The 17,669-nt window shown below is 40.8% G+C and overlaps 1 protein-coding gene across 1 annotated transcript in view; it reads left to right on the top strand.

The window, feature by feature from the left end:
* TTN (titin) overlaps positions 1 to 17,669 on the top strand; it is a 241,322-nt gene that overhangs the window by 220,775 nt on the left and 2,878 nt on the right. The window contains exons 278-297 of the mRNA XM_064453243.1: positions 62 to 2,128; positions 2,221 to 2,523; positions 2,605 to 2,910; positions 3,005 to 3,295; positions 3,410 to 3,709; positions 3,824 to 4,129; positions 4,378 to 4,683; positions 4,779 to 5,060; positions 5,350 to 5,943; positions 6,045 to 6,332; positions 6,448 to 6,747; positions 7,202 to 7,504; positions 7,792 to 8,094; positions 8,213 to 8,797; positions 8,926 to 9,231; positions 9,321 to 9,620; positions 9,866 to 10,441; positions 10,534 to 10,839; positions 10,931 to 11,524; positions 11,643 to 17,587. Of these exons, the coding sequence (XP_064309313.1) occupies positions 62 to 2,128; positions 2,221 to 2,523; positions 2,605 to 2,910; positions 3,005 to 3,295; positions 3,410 to 3,709; positions 3,824 to 4,129; positions 4,378 to 4,683; positions 4,779 to 5,060; positions 5,350 to 5,943; positions 6,045 to 6,332; positions 6,448 to 6,747; positions 7,202 to 7,504; positions 7,792 to 8,094; positions 8,213 to 8,797; positions 8,926 to 9,231; positions 9,321 to 9,620; positions 9,866 to 10,441; positions 10,534 to 10,839; positions 10,931 to 11,524; positions 11,643 to 17,587 (14,561 nt within the window). The remainder of the gene's footprint in view (positions 1 to 61; positions 2,129 to 2,220; positions 2,524 to 2,604; positions 2,911 to 3,004; positions 3,296 to 3,409; positions 3,710 to 3,823; positions 4,130 to 4,377; positions 4,684 to 4,778; positions 5,061 to 5,349; positions 5,944 to 6,044; positions 6,333 to 6,447; positions 6,748 to 7,201; positions 7,505 to 7,791; positions 8,095 to 8,212; positions 8,798 to 8,925; positions 9,232 to 9,320; positions 9,621 to 9,865; positions 10,442 to 10,533; positions 10,840 to 10,930; positions 11,525 to 11,642; positions 17,588 to 17,669) is intronic.

The following is a 17,669-nucleotide window of genomic DNA, read 5'->3' as shown; positions in this document are numbered from 1 at the left end:
TCTATAGAAAGAACTGTGGAGTTACCATCTTGGTTTTCTAATGACTTTTTTCTTTTTTTAGCTCTCCCTGATGCACCAGGAACTCCAGAGCCTACCAATGTAACAGGAGACAGCATCACACTCACATGGGCAAGACCACAATCAGATGGCGGAAGCGAGATAAATGAGTATATTCTAGAAAGGAGAGAAAAGAAGAGCATGCGCTGGGTTAAAGTATCCAGTAAAAGGCCCATTACTGAGAACAGATACAGAGTAACTGGCCTTATTGAAGGCAATGAGTATGAATTTCATGTCATGGCTGAAAACGCTGCAGGAGTTGGACCTCCAAGTGACGTTTCAAAGCTGATTAAGTGTAGAGAACCAGTCAGCCCACCAAGCGCTCCTAATGTTGTAAAGGTGACAGATACATCAAAGACTAGTGTAAGCTTAGAGTGGACCAAGCCAGTTTTTGATGGAGGCATGGAAATAATTGGGTACATCATTGAGATGTGCAAAGATGATCTTGAAGCATGGCAGAAAGTAAATGCAGAGACTGTTATTGCTACAAAATATACTGTTGTTGATTTGGAGGCAGGAGAACACTATAAATTCAGAGTTAGTGCTGTCAATGGTGCTGGCAAAGGAGAAAGTTGTGAAGTTGCTGCTTCAGTCCAAACTGTGGACAGGCTGTCTGCACCTGAAATAGATATCGATGCAAACTTCAAGCAGACTCATATCGTAAGAGCAGGTGCAAGCATTCGGCTATTTATTGCCTTCTCTGGAAGACCTGTGCCTACTGCTGTGTGGTCCAAAGCAGATGCTAATCTTAGCTTGCGTGCTGACATTCAAACAACTGATTCATTCAGCACATTGACTGTGGAGGAATGCAATAGAAATGATTCCGGCAAGTATGTCTTCACTGTGGAAAACAACAGTGGAAGTAAATCTATCACATTTACTGTCAAGGTTTTAGACACACCTGGTCCACCAGGTCCTATTACATTTAAAGATGTGACTCGAGGATCTATTACTTTAATGTGGGATGCTCCTGTTCTCGATGGAGGTTCACGTATTCATCACTACATTGTGGAAAAACGGGAAGCAAGCCGTCGTAGCTGGCAAGTGGTGAGCTCAAAATGCACTCGACAAATCTTTAAGGTCACTGATCTGGCAGAAGGTGTACCATATTACTACCGAGTGTCAGCAGAAAATGAATATGGTGTAGGTGAACCCTGTGAACTAACAGAACCAGTTGTAGCCACAGAAGAACCTGCTCCACCTAAGAGACTAGATATTGTTGATACAACCAAATCTTCTGTAGTTTTAGCTTGGCTTAAACCTGATCATGATGGTGGTAGCCGTGTTACTGGATACCTTCTTGAAATGAAACAAAAAGGATCTGACTCCTGGATTGAAGCTGGACAAACCAAACAACTTACTTTCACTGTTGAAGGCCTTGTGGAGAACACTGAATATGAGTTCCGGGTCAAGGCAAAGAATGACGCTGGCTACAGTGAGCCGAGAGAAGCTTTCTCTTCTGTTATTATTAAGGAGCCACAGATTGAACCAACAGCAGATCTCAGTGAAATAAGCAGACAGCTCATAACATGCAAGGCTGGAAGCACATTTACTATCGATATACCAATCAGTGGGCGTCCAGCTCCAAAAGTGACATGGAAGCTTGAGGAGATGAGGCTGAAGGAAACTGAGAGAGTGACCATCAAGACAACAAAAGACAGAACCACGCTGACTGTAAAGGACAGTATGAGAGGTGACTCTGGTAAATACTACCTCACACTTGAAAACACTGCTGGTGTGAAAACATTTACTGTCACAGTGGTAGTCATAGGAAGGCCAGGCCCTGTCACTGGCCCAATTGAAATATCATCTGTCTCTGCTGAATCCTGTGTGTTGACCTGGAAAGAACCTGAAGATGACGGTGGCAGTGACATTACAAACTACATTGTAGAGAAACGTGAATCTGGCACAACAGCATGGCAGCTAGTAAATTCCAGTGTAAAACGTACACAGATCAAAGTCACTCATCTCACAAAATACCAGGAGTACAGTTTCCGAGTAAGCTCAGAAAACAGATTTGGTGTCAGCAAACCCCTTGAATCAAAAACAATAGTTGCTGAGCATCCATTCGGTAAGTGAAACACAATTCAAAATTTGTTCTTTTCCTCTGGCTGAGGCATTTGTAATAACTAACATTTTCCTCCCCATCTTTTTTGTGTTTAGTCCCACCAAGCCCACCTACAAGGCCAGAAGTCATTTCTGTGTCTGCAACTGCCATGGCCATCCGCTGGGAGGAACCCTATCATGATGGTGGCAGCAAAGTCATTGGATATTGGGTTGAAAAGAAGGAGCGCAACACCATCCTTTGGGTGAAGGAAAACAAAGTGCCATGCTGTGAATGCAATTACAAAGTCATGGGATTGGTGGAAGGACTAGAATATCAATTCAGAACCTATGCTTTAAATGCTGCAGGTGTTAGCAAAGCTAGTGAAGCTTCCAGACCTGTAGTGGCTCAAAATCCAGTTGGTAAGTATTACTTTTAGAGTTATGTTGTTATTTAAGCTAAAATAGAATTGAATTTCTCATTTTTCTGTTTTATTCCTCCAGATCCACCAGGAAGACCAGAAGTAACAGATGTCACCAGATCTACAGTGTCGCTGAGCTGGTCAGCACCCCTTTATGATGGTGGAAGCAAAATTATTGGATATATTATAGAGCGCAAACCATATAACGAATCTGGTGATGGACGCTGGCTGAAATGCAATTACACCATTGTCTCAGAAAACTTTTTTACTGTGACAGCTCTTAGTGAAGATGAAGCATATGAATTCCGTGTACTAGCAAAGAATGCTGCTGGTGTGATTAGCAAAGGATCTGAATCAACCGGTGCTGTCATTTGCAAAGATGAATATTGTAAGAAATATTCACTTGGAACAATTAAAAACATAATGTTCTATTTTTAGTACTATCATGTAATTTGGTTTTAATCTCTTTTTCCTTATGCCAGCACCACCAAAGGCTGAACTCGATGCCAGACTGCAGGGAGAAGTTGTGACCATTAGGGCTGGATCGGATCTTGTTCTTGATGCAGCCATTGGTGGGAAACCAGAACCAAAAGTTTTCTGGTCCAAAGGTGACAGAGAATTGGATCTATGTGAAAAGATATCTCTGCAATACACCAGCAAACGAGCCATTGCAATTATCAAGTTCTGTGACAGAAATGATAGTGGAAAATATACTCTAACAGTTAAAAATGCCAGTGGGATGAAACAAATTTCTGTTCTTGTCAAAGTGCTTGGTAGGTATCCCATAACTAATAGCCATACTTAGTATACTAAAGAACCCACATTCTTTTAATTAAGATGCTTTTCCTTAGCTGCTAGTAACAATACTTATTTTCATCTCTACCCAGACTCACCAGGTCCATGTGCAGGTAGAATCACTGTTAGCAGAGTAACAGAAGAGAAATGTACTCTGGCATGGAACATTCCTCAGGAAGATGGAGGTGCACCAATCACACACTATATCATAGAAAGGCGTGAAACCAGCAGACTTCACTGGGTTATTGTTGAGGCTGAATGTCAGACTTTATCATGTGTGGTAACAAAACTTATTAAAAATAATGAATACATCTTCCGTGTGAGAGCTGTCAACAAATATGGACCAGGTGTTCCGCTTGAAACAGAACCTGTGATTGCCAGGAATGCTTTCAGTAAGTATTACTGCCTTCTATTCTACATCAGAATTTGTGGGATATTTCTCATAGATAAACAATTTGTTAAATAATAATTTTTTTGTTCACCTTCTTTTTTTAAAAAAAACCCAGCTATCCCCACACAGCCTGGTGCTCCTGAAGAAGTGAGTGTCGGCAAGGAACATATCATTATTCAGTGGACGAAACCAGAATCAGATGGTGGCAGTGAGATTCGGGACTATCTTGTGGACAAACGTGAAAGGAAAAGTCTGCGCTGGACACGAGTGAACAGAGATTACACTGTTTATGATACCAGATTGAAAGTCACTGGTCTCATGGAAGGCTGCCAGTACCAGTTCCGTGTCACTGCAGTGAATGCTGCTGGGAACAGTGAGCCTAGTGAAGCTTCACAATACATGTTATGTAAAGAACCATCATGTAAGTTACCACACTGAAAACATAGTTTAATATTTACTTATAATAATAGAGCATAAACCCACATTGTCACTTCAACTAAGATACCCAAAACCACATATGATCTCACTGAACTAGCTAGTATTAGAATAAACTTAAAAGCAGTTATAGTTCATTTTAAATTCATTTCCTGGCATTCACTGTTTAGGAATTGTTTTTAACTGTAAAATGTTTCCTGCACCAATCTGAAATGCATTCTCTTCTTTTCAAAGATACTCCCGCACCACCTTCAGCTCCAAGAGTTGTGGATACTACTAAGCACAGCATAAGTTTAGCATGGTCAAAGCCCACATATGACGGTGGTGCTGACATCTTAGGGTATGTTCTTGAAATGAAAGAAGAAGGTACTGAACAGTGGTATCGACCCCATACAACTGCCACTCTGAGGAATGCTGAGTTCACCGTGACTGGTCTTAAAACAACCCAGAAATACCAATTCAGAGTTGCTGCTACAAATGTGAATGGTATGAGTGAATATAGTGAATCATCAGCAGAAATAGAACCTGTGGAAAGAATAGGTAAAGACTTAATGTGTATTTTAAGGAATAATTATATTTTCCTTTAAAACTACTAAAAGATTAATTAATTCCATGTTTCTTACACCCTTCACCAGAAATACCTGAGCTTGAGCTTGCTGATGATCTGAAGAAGACAGTTACAGTCAGAGCTGGTGGTTCCCTGCGCCTAATGGTCTCTGTATCTGGCAGACCTGCTCCCGTAATCACGTGGAGCAAACAGGGTGTTGACCTTGTAAGTCGAGCTATTATTGATACTACAGACAGCTACACTCTGCTTATTGTGGATAAAGTTAATCGGTATGATGCTGGAAAATACGTCATCGAGGCTGAAAATCAATCAGGAAAAAAATCTGCTACTATTTCTGTAAAAGTGTATGGTAAGTACTGCTACAATTGCACATGGGCATTACATCACTCATAGCGCACATTGCTCAGGAATAAGGACGTCATTCATTTCCAAAGGAAGTTTGCAGTTTAAATAACATGAGAATGTTTGGAAAGTCAGAGAAACAATCTAATCCAAGGGAAATACATAGTTTCTAAAGCCGTGCTAGTTTATAAATCAAAAGCCAGTGTTGGGGGTTTTTTATGCAAAATCAGTCAATTACTCTAAAAGGAAAGAATACAGAAGGTAAAAAATAATTATTTTTTTTTTGTGTGTGTTAGATACACCTGGTCCATCAGCTGCAGTGCGAATTAAGGAAGTATCAAAAGATTCTGTGACACTTACTTGGGATATTCCAACCATTGATGGTGGAGCCCCAGTCAACAATTATATAATTGAGAAACGTGAAGCTTCCATGAGAGCTTACAAGACTGTTACTACCAAATGCAGCAAGACATTTTATAGAGTTACTGGACTTCTAGAAGGAGCTTTGTATTATTTCAGAGTTCTACCAGAAAATATTTACGGCATTGGTGAAGCTTGTGAAACATCTGATGCAGTACTAGTATCTGATGTCCCCATGGTACCACAAAAACTCGAAGTGATTGACACCACTAAATCAACTGTTACTCTTGCATGGGAGAAACCACCACATGACGGTGGCAGCAGATTGACTGGCTATGTTATTGAGGCCAGCAAAGCTGGAACAGAAAGATGGTTGAAGGTAGTGACACTAAAGCATACTGTCTATGAGCACACAATTATCTCTCTCAATGAAGGTGAACAGTACTTGTTCAGGGTCCGAGCACAGAATCAGAAGGGAGTGTCAGAACCACGAGAGATTGTCACAGCAGTGACAGTACAAGACCAAAAAGGTAGGTATCTACTGTTAAAAATATCAAGGTGAACCTTACATGAAATGAATGAGATATTTATAAAATGGATATTTAAAATATCAATGATGTGCTTTTCTTAGTTCTACCAACAATTGACTTTGCTGGAATACCTCAGAAGACAATTCATGTACCTGCTGGCAAGCCCATTGAGTTAGCAATTCCAATTGAAGGACGACCACCTCCAGCTGCATCTTGGTTTTTTGCTGGTTCTAAACTAAAAGAATCAGAACGCATCAAAATGGAGACTGTTGCCAAAATGGCTAAATTAACTGTGCGTGAGACCACCATACATGACACTGGAGAGTATACGCTTGAACTGAAGAACACAACTGGAACAGTTACTGATACAATAAAGGTTATAATTCTTGGTAAGGGTTTATGAAAATAATCATCCATGATCTTTCTTCATCTGAACTTTGTTACGTCAGCAATATGATTCCTTTTCTCCATTTTTTTTTTCTTTTAATTTTCTTTTTTTTCTAGACAAACCTGGACCACCTGTTGGACCTATCCGAATTGAAGAAGTTGATTCAAATTATGTAACCATCTCCTGGGAGCCACCTGAGCTGGATGGTGGAGCTACCCTTAGTGGCTATGTGGTAGAACAGCGCGATGCTCATCGTCCTGGATGGCTGCCAGTTTCAGAGTCAGTAACCAGGACAATGTTTAAGTTCACCAGACTTGTTGAAGGTGCAGAATACGTGTTCCGTGTGGCTGCTACAAACCGCTTTGGAATTGGATCTTACCTGCAGTCTGAAATTATAGAATGCAAGAGCAGATTCCGTAAGTCTGAATTTTTGCTTACTCTCTACCTTTAGAAATAAAATATAAATTTAAATAGGTTTATATTTCCACACATAGATAAGACTTTTCTAGGTGTTACTACTTCCTGTCACCAGATAAATCGTTACATTATGACACACAGTAGTCTTGTTATATTTCCAGAGAAAAAATGCCATGCATAAACTATATAGGTATAATAGATGCACTGCACAGAACCTGGACGGTAAACTTGGATTTTCTGCTCAGGTCTACCATTAGTCTTACAAATTCCTTTACCCCATTACAAAAACAGGAATATTTCACTGGCCTAGCTTGTAAAGTACTTTGATATTTGCTAATAGAAAGAGTTTGCTAGGACATTGATATTACATTGTCATTCACAATATGTTGCATATTACTAATGTGTAGAATCATTTGATGCTTTCTTAACTAATTCTGTGTTGTGTTTTTACAGGTATCCCTGGTCCTCCTGGCACTCCAGAAGTGTTTGATATCTCTCGAGATGGCATGACATTAACATGGTATCCTCCAGAAGATGATGGTGACTCACAGATTACTGGTTATATTGTGGAACGCAAAGAAGTTAGAGCAGATAGATGGATCCGTGTAAATAAAGTTCCAGTCACTATGACTCGTTACCGTTCCACTGGGTTGGTTGAAGGATTAGAATATGAACACCGAGTCACAGCAATCAATGCCAGAGGCACTGGGAAACCCAGCCGTCCTTCCAAGTCTGCTGTCGCCAGAGATCCAATCGGTAAGTAATTTCCTACATAGACTAAGCACATTACAGCAGAAGGGAATGATATTAGTAAAATTTACTCACTTTTTTTTAATTTGGAAATTTATCTGTGGATATTAACAAATGAGATTCTGACTGGAGAAAACCAAGAAAATATTAGTGAAAACCTTTCATTCTAAGTTTTCCTGTATAAATCCTACAGACTTAATACAGATCATATGGTGCTAATTAGCAGTTGTTACATCTTTTTAATATTCATAAAAAAGATCCTACCCACCCCCTCATCTGATCATCTCTTCCAGCTCCTCCAGGTAAACCTCAGAATCCAAGAGTCACTGATACCACAAGAACATCTGTCTCCCTGGCTTGGAGTCCACCAGAAGATGAAGGTGGTTCTAAAGTCACTGGCTACTTAATTGAGATGCAGAAGGTTGATCAAGTTGAATGGACCAAATGCAATACTACACCAACCAAGATTCGTGAATACACCTTGACACATCTCCCACAGGGAGCAGAGTACAGATTCCGTGTGCTAGCCTGTAATGCAGGTGGGCCAGGAGAACCTGCTGAAGTGCCAGGAACAGTTAAAATAACAGAAATGCTTGGTAAGACACTTCAAGTCTTAACTCTCATTGAAAGTTGTCCTAAAAAAGTACTTGCCTAAAGCAGGTATGACATTATCTGTAAAACAGACATAGCATGACATGTTAATTTTGTTTACAGAATATCCTGACTATGAACTTGATGAAAAATACCAGGAAGGTCTCATGGTGAGACAAGGTGGAGTTATAAGGCTTACAATACCCATTAAGGGTAAGCCCATCCCAATATGCAAATGGACGAAAGAAGGACACGACATCAGCAAGAGGGCCATGATTGCGACTTCTGATACTCACACAGAACTTGTGATCAAAGATGCAGAAAGAGAAGATTCAGGCACCTATGATTTGGCACTTGAAAACAAGTGTGGCAAAAAAGCTGTATATATTAAAGTCAGAGTGATTGGCATTCCAAATCCACCAGAAGGGCCACTTGAGTATGATGATATACAAGCTCGTTCTGTCAGAGTAAGCTGGAGACCTCCTACAGATGATGGTGGTGCAGATATCCTAGGTTATATTGTTGAGAGACGAGAAGTACCAAAGACTGCCTGGTACACTGTTGACTCTAGAGTGAAGGGGACATCACTAGTGGTGAAAGGGCTCAAAGAGAATGTGGAATATCACTTCCGTGTTTCTGCTGAAAACTATTTTGGTGTTAGCAAATCTCTCAAATCTGAAGAACCAGCAGTGCCAAAGACACCTCTAAGTAAGTCCCCTTTTAGATTTTCTTTTTGATAACTAGATTATGGTTTTAAAAGTGCAATAGTATATGCAAATGTTTTAATGCTACATCACTATTATTTCTATTATTTCTGTTATTATAATTATTAACAGATCCTCCAGAGCCTCCAAACAACCCACCTGAAGTGCTTGATGTTACAAAGAGTTCTGTCAACTTGTCCTGGTCCAGGCCTAAAGATGATGGTGGTTCTCGTGTAACTGGCTACTACATTGAACGTAAAGAGACATCTACAGAAAAATGGGTGCGGCATAATAAGACACAGATTACCACTACAATGTACACCGTCACAGGACTTGTTCCAGATGCTGAATATCAATTCCGTATCATTGCTCAAAATGACATTGGTGAAAGTGAAGCAAGTCCTGCTTCTGAACCAGTTGTATGCAAGGATCCATTTGGTAAGAAAATGTTTGCACTAACAGATCTTCTGAAGAGCAACTTAGTGACATTACAGAGGAATTTATTTTCTGTATCTTTTCATTTTCAGACAAACCAAGCCAACCTGGAGAAATTGAGATCACTTCTATATTTAAGGACAGCATCACATTAGAATGGGAGCGACCTGAAAGCGATGGTGGCAAAGAGATCCTTGGCTATTGGGTTGAATATCGCCAGTCTGGAGAAAGCACCTGGAAAAAATGCAATAAAGAACGCATCAAGGATAGGCAGTTTACAGTAGGAGGTTTACTAGAGGCTACAGAATATGAGTTCCGCGTTTTTGCAGAAAATCAGACTGGCCTCAGCAGGCCTCGAAGGACTGCAATGGCAGTGAAAACTAAATTAACATGTAAGCAAAAATATATTGTCATACTTGCTGTGATATTGTTGTGATTTGCTGTGTCTTAAACCACAGTGCTGCACTTAACATGCTGCCTATTTGGTTTACATGTTATTTGCCAACATGGCTGTCCTAAAGCACAATCTTTCAAGTATAAGAGGCACAAGTATAAATGAAAATTAATTACCAGTAATATAGTAATAGAGGACAATTTCATAGCAAACGTAATTTTTAAAAAATTTTCTTTGTCATAGCTGGAGAAGCACCTGCCATAAGAAAAGAAATGCAGGATGTTACAACCAAACTGGGTGAAGCAGCTCAGCTGACATGCCAGATTGTTGGGAGACCTTTGCCTGATATTAAATGGTACCGCTTTGGCAAAGAACTGGTGCAAAGCCGAAAATACAAAATGTCATCTGATGGACGCAACCATACACTGACAGTAATAACAGATGAACAGGAGGATGAAGGTCTCTACACTTGTATGGCTACCAATGATGTCGGAGAAATCGAAACTAGTGGCAAACTACTATTGCAGGCTCCTCCTCAGTTCCATCCTGGCTTCCCATTGAAAGAGAAATACTATGCAGGTGCAGGTGGCACCCTCCGCCTTCACGTTGTGTATATTGGCCGACCAGTACCAGCAATAACTTGGTTCCATGGCAACAAACCTTTGAGAGGATCAGAAACGGTTACCATTGAGAACACAGAGCATTATACTCATCTTGCTATTAAGAATGTCCAGCACAAGTCTCATGCTGGGAAGTACAAAGTGCAACTCAGTAACATATTTGGAACTGTTGACACTGTACTTAACGTGGAAATACAAGGTAATTAATTTTATTTTCAGTATTTTTGTGGAATATTTTCTCAAATATTTGCCGGTAAAAGAACTATAAATATTGTGCTTTTTCTTTTACAGATAAGCCAGATAAACCGGTAGGGCCAATTGTTATAGAGTCTATACTGAAGAATTCTGTGGTGATAAGCTGGAAACCACCAGAGGATGATGGAGGTGCTATGATAACCAATTATGTCATAGAGAAACGTGAAGCCAAGGAAGGAGCAGAATGGCAACTCGTATCTTCAAGCATTTCAGGCACAACCTGTAGAATTGTTAATCTAACTGAAAATGCAGGCTATTATTTCCGTGTTTCTGCTCAGAATACATATGGCATAAGTGAAGCACTGGAGGTTTCATCAGTTGTTGTTATGAAGCCTCCATTTGGTAAGTGGATGCCAAAATATCAATTTCTGTATGTCCCTGTAGTTACTACGGCAAGCTCACTTCAGTTTTTGACTCTTTTTGCTCTTTACAGAAAAACCAGGACAACCTGGTCAGCCAGTAGCAAGTGCTGTCACAAAGGATTCTTGTGTTGTCTCATGGAAGCCACCTGCAAGTGATGGCGGTGCAAAGATTAGAACTTATTATCTTGAGAAGCGTGAGAAAAAACAAAACAAGTGGATTTCTGTAACAACAGACGAAATTCGTGAAACAGTCTATTCTGTGAAAGATCTTGTTGAAGGTCTTGAATATGAGTTCCGTGTAAAATGTGAAAATCTTGGTGGTGAAAGTGAGTGGAGTGAGGTATCACAACCAGTCATTCCAAAGTCTGATGTACCGATTCAAGCTCCACATTTCAAGGAAGAACTAAGGAATCTGAATGTGAAATTTCAAGCTAATGCCACATTTGTCTGCAAAGTCACTGGTCATCCTAAACCAATTGTCAAGTGGTACAGACAGGGCAAAGAAATCTTGCCAGATGGTGAAAAGATCAAGATACAGGAATTCAAGGGTGGATATCACCAGCTGGTCATCACAAACGTAACAGATGATGATGCCACAGTATATCAAGTTAGAGCTACCAACCAAGGAGGATCTGTGTCTGGCACCGCCTCCTTGGATGTTGAAGGTGAATGAAGGGTCTTGATTCCTAAGACAAATTATTTTTAAGCTTTGAATATTTAGACTATTCATGCTCTTCTCGTGCGTTTGGTCATGTGTTTTTTTTCTTCCTCTCTCTATTCCAGTTCCTGCAAAGATTCACTTGCCCAAGAATCTGGAAGGCATGGGAGCTGTTCATGCCCTCCGAGGGGAAGTAGTGAGCATCAAGATTCCATTCAGTGGCAAGCCTCACCCCGTGATCACATGGCAGAAGGGACAAGACCTCATCGATACGAACGGACACTACCAAGTCATTGTTACACGATCATTCACATCTCTTGTCTTCCCAAATGGCGTTGACACAAAAGATGCAGGGTTTTACATTGTTTGTGCCAAAAACAGATTTGGAATTGATCAAAAAACAGTTGAATTAGATGTGGCTGATGTGCCTGATCCACCAAGAGGTCTGAAGGTAACTGACATTTCAAGGGATTCAGTCAACTTAACCTGGAATGAACCAGCTACTGATGGTGGAAGCAGAATCATAAACTACATTATTGAGAAACGTGCTACAACAGCAGAGCGATGGATTCGTGTTGCACAAGCTCGTGAAACACGATACACAGTGGTGAACCTATTTGGCAAGACCACTTACCAGTTCCGTGTGATTGCAGAAAACAAGTTTGGCCAAAGCCAGCCTTCTGAACCTACTGATCCAATCATAACAAAGGAAGATAAGACCAGAGTAATGAACTATGACGAAGAAGTTGATGAGACCAGAGAAGTCACCACAGTTAAAGCAGCTCACTATTCTACAAAGGAACTCTATGACAAATATATGATTGCAGAAGAGCTTGGACGTGGGCAGTTTGGCATTGCACACCGCTGTGTTGAGGCAGTTTCAAAAAAGACTTACCTGGCCAAGTTTGTCAAAGTAAAGGGTGCTGACCAAGTTTTGGTAAAGAAAGAAATTTCCATTCTAAACATTGCCAGGCACCGAAACATCCTGTATCTTCATGAATCATTTGAGAGCCTAGAAGAATTGGTTATGATCTTTGAATTCATTTCTGGAGTTGACATCTTTGAAAGAATCAGCACAGCTTCATTTGAACTGAATGAAAGAGAAATAGTAAGTTATGTACGCCAGGTCTGCGATGCACTAGAATTTTTACATCGCCACAGCATCGGACATTTTGATATTAAACCAGACAATATTATTTACTTCACAAGGAGAAGCTCTGTAGTTAAAATTGTTGAATTTGGTCAAGCCAGGCAACTGAAGCCTGGAGACAGCTTTAGACTCCAGTTCACTTCTCCTGAATATTATGCACCTGAAGTACATCATCATGATTTGGTCAGCACAGCTACTGACATGTGGTCAGTGGGTGCTCTAACATATATACTTCTCAGTGGCATTAACCCTTTTGTTGCTGAAACAAACCAACAAGTTATTGAAAATATTCTAAATGCTGAGTACAACTTTGATGATGAAGCATTCAAAGAAATAAGCATTGAGGCCATGGACTTCATTGATCGCCTACTAGTAAAAGACAGAAAAGCTCGGATGACAGCTGCTGAAGCACTTAACCATGTCTGGCTAAAACAGCAGACTGAAAAGACCAGAACTAAAGTCATCAAGACCTTGAGGCACAGGCGTTACTACCAAACTCTAGTAAAGAGAGAGTGGAATACAGTTGTGTCAGTAGCCCGCATTTCCTGCGGAGGCGCGATTAGGTCTCAGAAAGGTGTAACGGTGGCTAAAGTTAAAGTTGCACCAATAGACATTGGTCCCATTGCTGGACAGATAAAGCATACTGTTGCAGAAGAAGGAGGGCATGCAAAATATGTATGTAGGATTGAAAACTACGATCAGTCCACACAAGTCACATGGTACTTTGGTATGAGGCAATTAGAAAGCAATGAGAAATATGAAATCAAATACGACGAAGGTGTGGCAACCATGTATGTCAAAGACGTTTCTAAAGCTGATGATGGTACCTACAGATGCAAGGTAGTAAATGACTATGGTGAAGACAGCTCTTATGCAGAACTTTTTGTTAAAGGTGTGAGAGAAATTTCTGAGTACTACAGATGCAGAACTGTTAGGAAAGTGAAACGACGGGTTGATACTATGAGACTATTAGAGCGTCCACCAGAATTTACTCTTCCTTTGTATAACCGCACTGCATATGTTGGAGAAAATGTCAGGTTCGGAGTAACTATAACAGTTCACCCAGAACCTCGCTTAACATGGTTCAAATCAGGCCAGAAAATCAAACCTGGTGATGATGACAAGAAGTATACTTTTGAATCAGACAAGGGTCTTTATCAACTTGTCATCAACAATGTCACTGAAGAGGATGATGCTGAATACAGTATTGTGGCACGCAATAAATATGGTGAAGACAGCTGCAAAGCTAAGCTGACTGTGATTCCACATCCACCTCCAGCAGATGCCACACTAAGGCCAATGTTTAAAAGACTGCTGGCAAACGCTGAATGTCAAGAAGGCCAAAACGTCAGTTTTGAGATCAGGGTATCTGGTGTACCAAAACCAACGCTGAAATGGGAGAAAGATGGTCAACCTCTATCCTTTGGTCCTAACTTTGATATAATTCATGAAGGTTTAGATTATTATGCTTTGCATATCAGAGATACTTTACCAGAAGACAGTGGTTATTACAGAGTTACTGCTACAAACAGTGCTGGATCTACAAGCTGTCAGGCTTATCTAAAAGTTGAACGCTTGAAATACGTCAAGCGTGAGTACAAGACTGAAGAAGAGCGGGAGAAACATGTACAGAAGCAAATTGACAAGACCTTACGAATGGCAGAAATCCTTTCTGGGGTCGAAGCTGTTCCACTGACACAAACTGCACAAGAGGCTCTCAGAGAAGCTGCTATCTTATATAAACCAGCTGTTAGCACTAAGACCGTCAAAGGTGAATATGAAATTAAGAAAGAAGAAAAGAAGGAAGAAAGAAGACTTCGTATGCCATACGAGGTCCCAGAGCCTCGCAAACATGTGCGCACCTCTCTTGAGGAAGATCAGAGCATTAAATACTTTGTGCCTCTGTCAGACATGAAGTGGTACAAGAGGCTGCGAGACCAGTACGAAATGCCAGGAAAACTTGAGAGAACTGTTCAGAAGCGCCAGAAACGCATACGTCTTTCCAGGTGGGAGCAATTCTACGTGATGCCACTGCCACGCATTTCTGATCAGTATAAGCCCAAATGGCGCATACCAAAGCTAACACAAGATGATCTTGAAATTGTGAGACCAGCACGTCGGCGTATCCCATCTCCAGACTATGAATATTATTACAGACCAAGAAGGCGATCCCTTGGTGACTTGTCTGATGAGGAATTGCTCCTGCCTATTGATGACTATTTAGCCATGAAGAGAACCGAAGAGGAAAGACTGCGCCTTGAAGAAGAGCTGGAGTTAGGCTTTTCTGCTTCCCCACCAAGTAGAAGCCCCCCACGTTTTGAACTGTCTGCGCTTCGGTATTCTACTGCAGGAGCACAGGTCAGTTCAGAGGAAGAAAGAAAAAGGGAACTGAGGTATTCAAGCTATCACATCCCAACTAAAGCTGAGACCAGTGCAAGCTATGCAGAGCTTCGTCAACGCCATGACAGGGCTGCCTACAGACCACCTAAACAAAAGCAAAGGATAATGGATGAAAGAGAGGATGAAGAATTGCTCCGTCCTGTTGGCACTGCTCAGCGACTCTCTGAATACAGGAGTGAGCTCGAATATATGGCAGAGGAGGAAAAGAGTAGACTCAGGAGAAGGAGGGAAAGAGAAATAACTGAGATCACATCAGAAGAAGAAGAAGAAATAGAAATGGTGCAACACGTTCACAGGGAATTTTCACCTCCCTCTAGACTACTGAGAAGACGACGATCTCTTTCTCCAACTTACATTGAGTTGATGCGTCCTGTATCTGAATTAATTCGACCCCGCTCACGGCCTCCTGAAGAAAGTGAGAGAAGATCCCCAACACCAGAGAGAACTCGACCACGCTCACCTAGCCCAGTTTCTAGTGAAAGATCACTCTCTCGGTTTGAGAGAATGGCAAGATTTGATATATTTTCTAGATATGAGTCCATGAAATCTGCTTTGAAAACTCAGAAAACTATGGAAAGGAAATACGAAGTTCTGACTCAGCAGCCTTTCACCCTTGACCATGCTCCTCGCATCACCCTGAGAATGCGCTCACACCGGGTACCGTGTGGCCATAATACCAGGTTCATTCTAAATGTTCAGTCAAAACCCACTGCTGAAGTGAAGTGGTACCATAATGGTATTGAGCTCCAGGAGAGCAGTAAGATACATTTTACTAATACCAGTGGTGTATTAACTCTGGAGATTCTCGACTGCCACATTGACGACAGTGGGACATACCGGGCTGTATGTACAAACTACAAAGGGGAATGCTCTGATTATGCAACACTTGATGTTACTGGAGGAGATTACACTACATACTCTTCCCAGAGGAGAGACGAAGTAGTACCAAGGTCAATTTTACCTGACTTGACAAAAACAGAGGCATATGCAGTCTCCTCATTTAAGAAAGCATCTGCTACAGAAGCAAGTTCGTCAGTAAGAGAGGTCAAATCAGAAATGTCAGCAACAAGAGAATCACTTTTGTCATATGAACATTATGCTGCTTCTGAAGAAAAAATTGCTGCAGCTGAAGAAAAATCATTGGAAGAAAGGACTGTACACAGGGCATTTAAAAGCACTCTACCAGCAACGATCCTTACAAAACCACGGTCAATCACAGTTTCTGAAGGGGAGAGTGCAAGATTTTCCTGTGATGTTGATGGTGAACCAGCACCAACAATAACATGGTTCCGTGCAGGTCAACCCATTGTTTCTTCGAGGCGTTTCCAAGTAACACGAACACAGTACAAGTCTACCTTTGAAATTTCTTCAGTCCAAATGTCAGATGAAGGAAGTTACACTGTTGTGGTGGAGAACTCTGAAGGAAGACAAGAAGCACATTTTACTTTGACCATTCAAAGAACAAAAATTCCCGAAAAAACAATTACATCACCTCCAACAGTCAAATCTCCTGAGCCTCATGTGAAGTCTCCAGAGCCAGTTAAGTCTCCTAAACGAGTGAAATCTCCAGAACACATCAGTGGCCCCCCAAAAGGAAAGTCACCACCTGAAGACAAAACAGTACCAGCAGAGAAAGTACAATTACCAACTGCTTCTCCACCAAAGATAAAACAGCATCTGAAAGCAGAAACTCTTGGAGATAAGGTGAAGTTATCCTGTGCAGTTGAAAGCACTGTTTTAAGTGTCAGAGAAGTGGCTTGGTATAAGGATGGCAAAAAACTGAAAGAAGACCATCATTTCAAGTTTCACTATGCAGCAGATGGCACCTATGAGCTCAAAATCCATGAGCTCAAGGAATCTGATAAAGGAGAATACACCTGTGAAATTATTGGGGAAGGAGGTGTTTCAAAAACTAATTTCCAGTTTACTGGCCAAGTATTTAAAAATATCCATTCCCAGGTAAAAGGTGCATCTGAAACTCATAAATCAGTTCAGAAAGAAGATGAGGTGCTTACAGTTTCTACCCAGAAGAAATCAGCAGCTGCAACGGAAGAAAAAGCAGCAGTTCAAGAAGTAATTAAAAAGTCAATTGTTACTGAAGACATCAAACAATTAAAAGCAGAAATCAAAGCTTCAACTAAAATGACAGTGTCTGAAGGGCAGAAAGTGACACTGAAAGCCAACATTCCTGGTACCTCTGAAGTAAAATGGGTGCTGAATGGAGTGGAGCTGAGAAATTCAGATGATTACAGATATGGTGTTTCTGGAAGTGATCACACACTCACTATCAAAAAGGCTTGTAATAAAGATGAAGGCATACTCACCTGTGAAGGTAAAACTGATGAAGGTATTATTAAATGCCAGTATGTTCTGACCTTTTCGAAAGAGCGCTCCAGCGAACCAGCATTTATCATGCAGCCTAAGTCTCAAAATGTCAATGAAGGACAAGATGTATTGTTCACCTGTGAAGTTTCTGGGGATCCTTCTCCTGAAATTGAGTGGTTTAAGAATAACCAACCCGTAAGTATTTATGTAATGTATTTATTTGGAAAATTAGAATTATTCATAAAACTGATCTTAACAAAACAATTTTTCCCCCCTT

This window comes from Phalacrocorax carbo, chromosome 5 (genome assembly GCF_963921805.1).
Source record: "Phalacrocorax carbo chromosome 5, bPhaCar2.1, whole genome shotgun sequence".
Taxonomy (NCBI): Eukaryota; Metazoa; Chordata; class Aves; order Suliformes; family Phalacrocoracidae; genus Phalacrocorax; species Phalacrocorax carbo.
The sequence above is the reverse complement of the archived record's forward strand: the minus strand, read 5'-3'. Positions and strand labels throughout refer to the sequence as shown.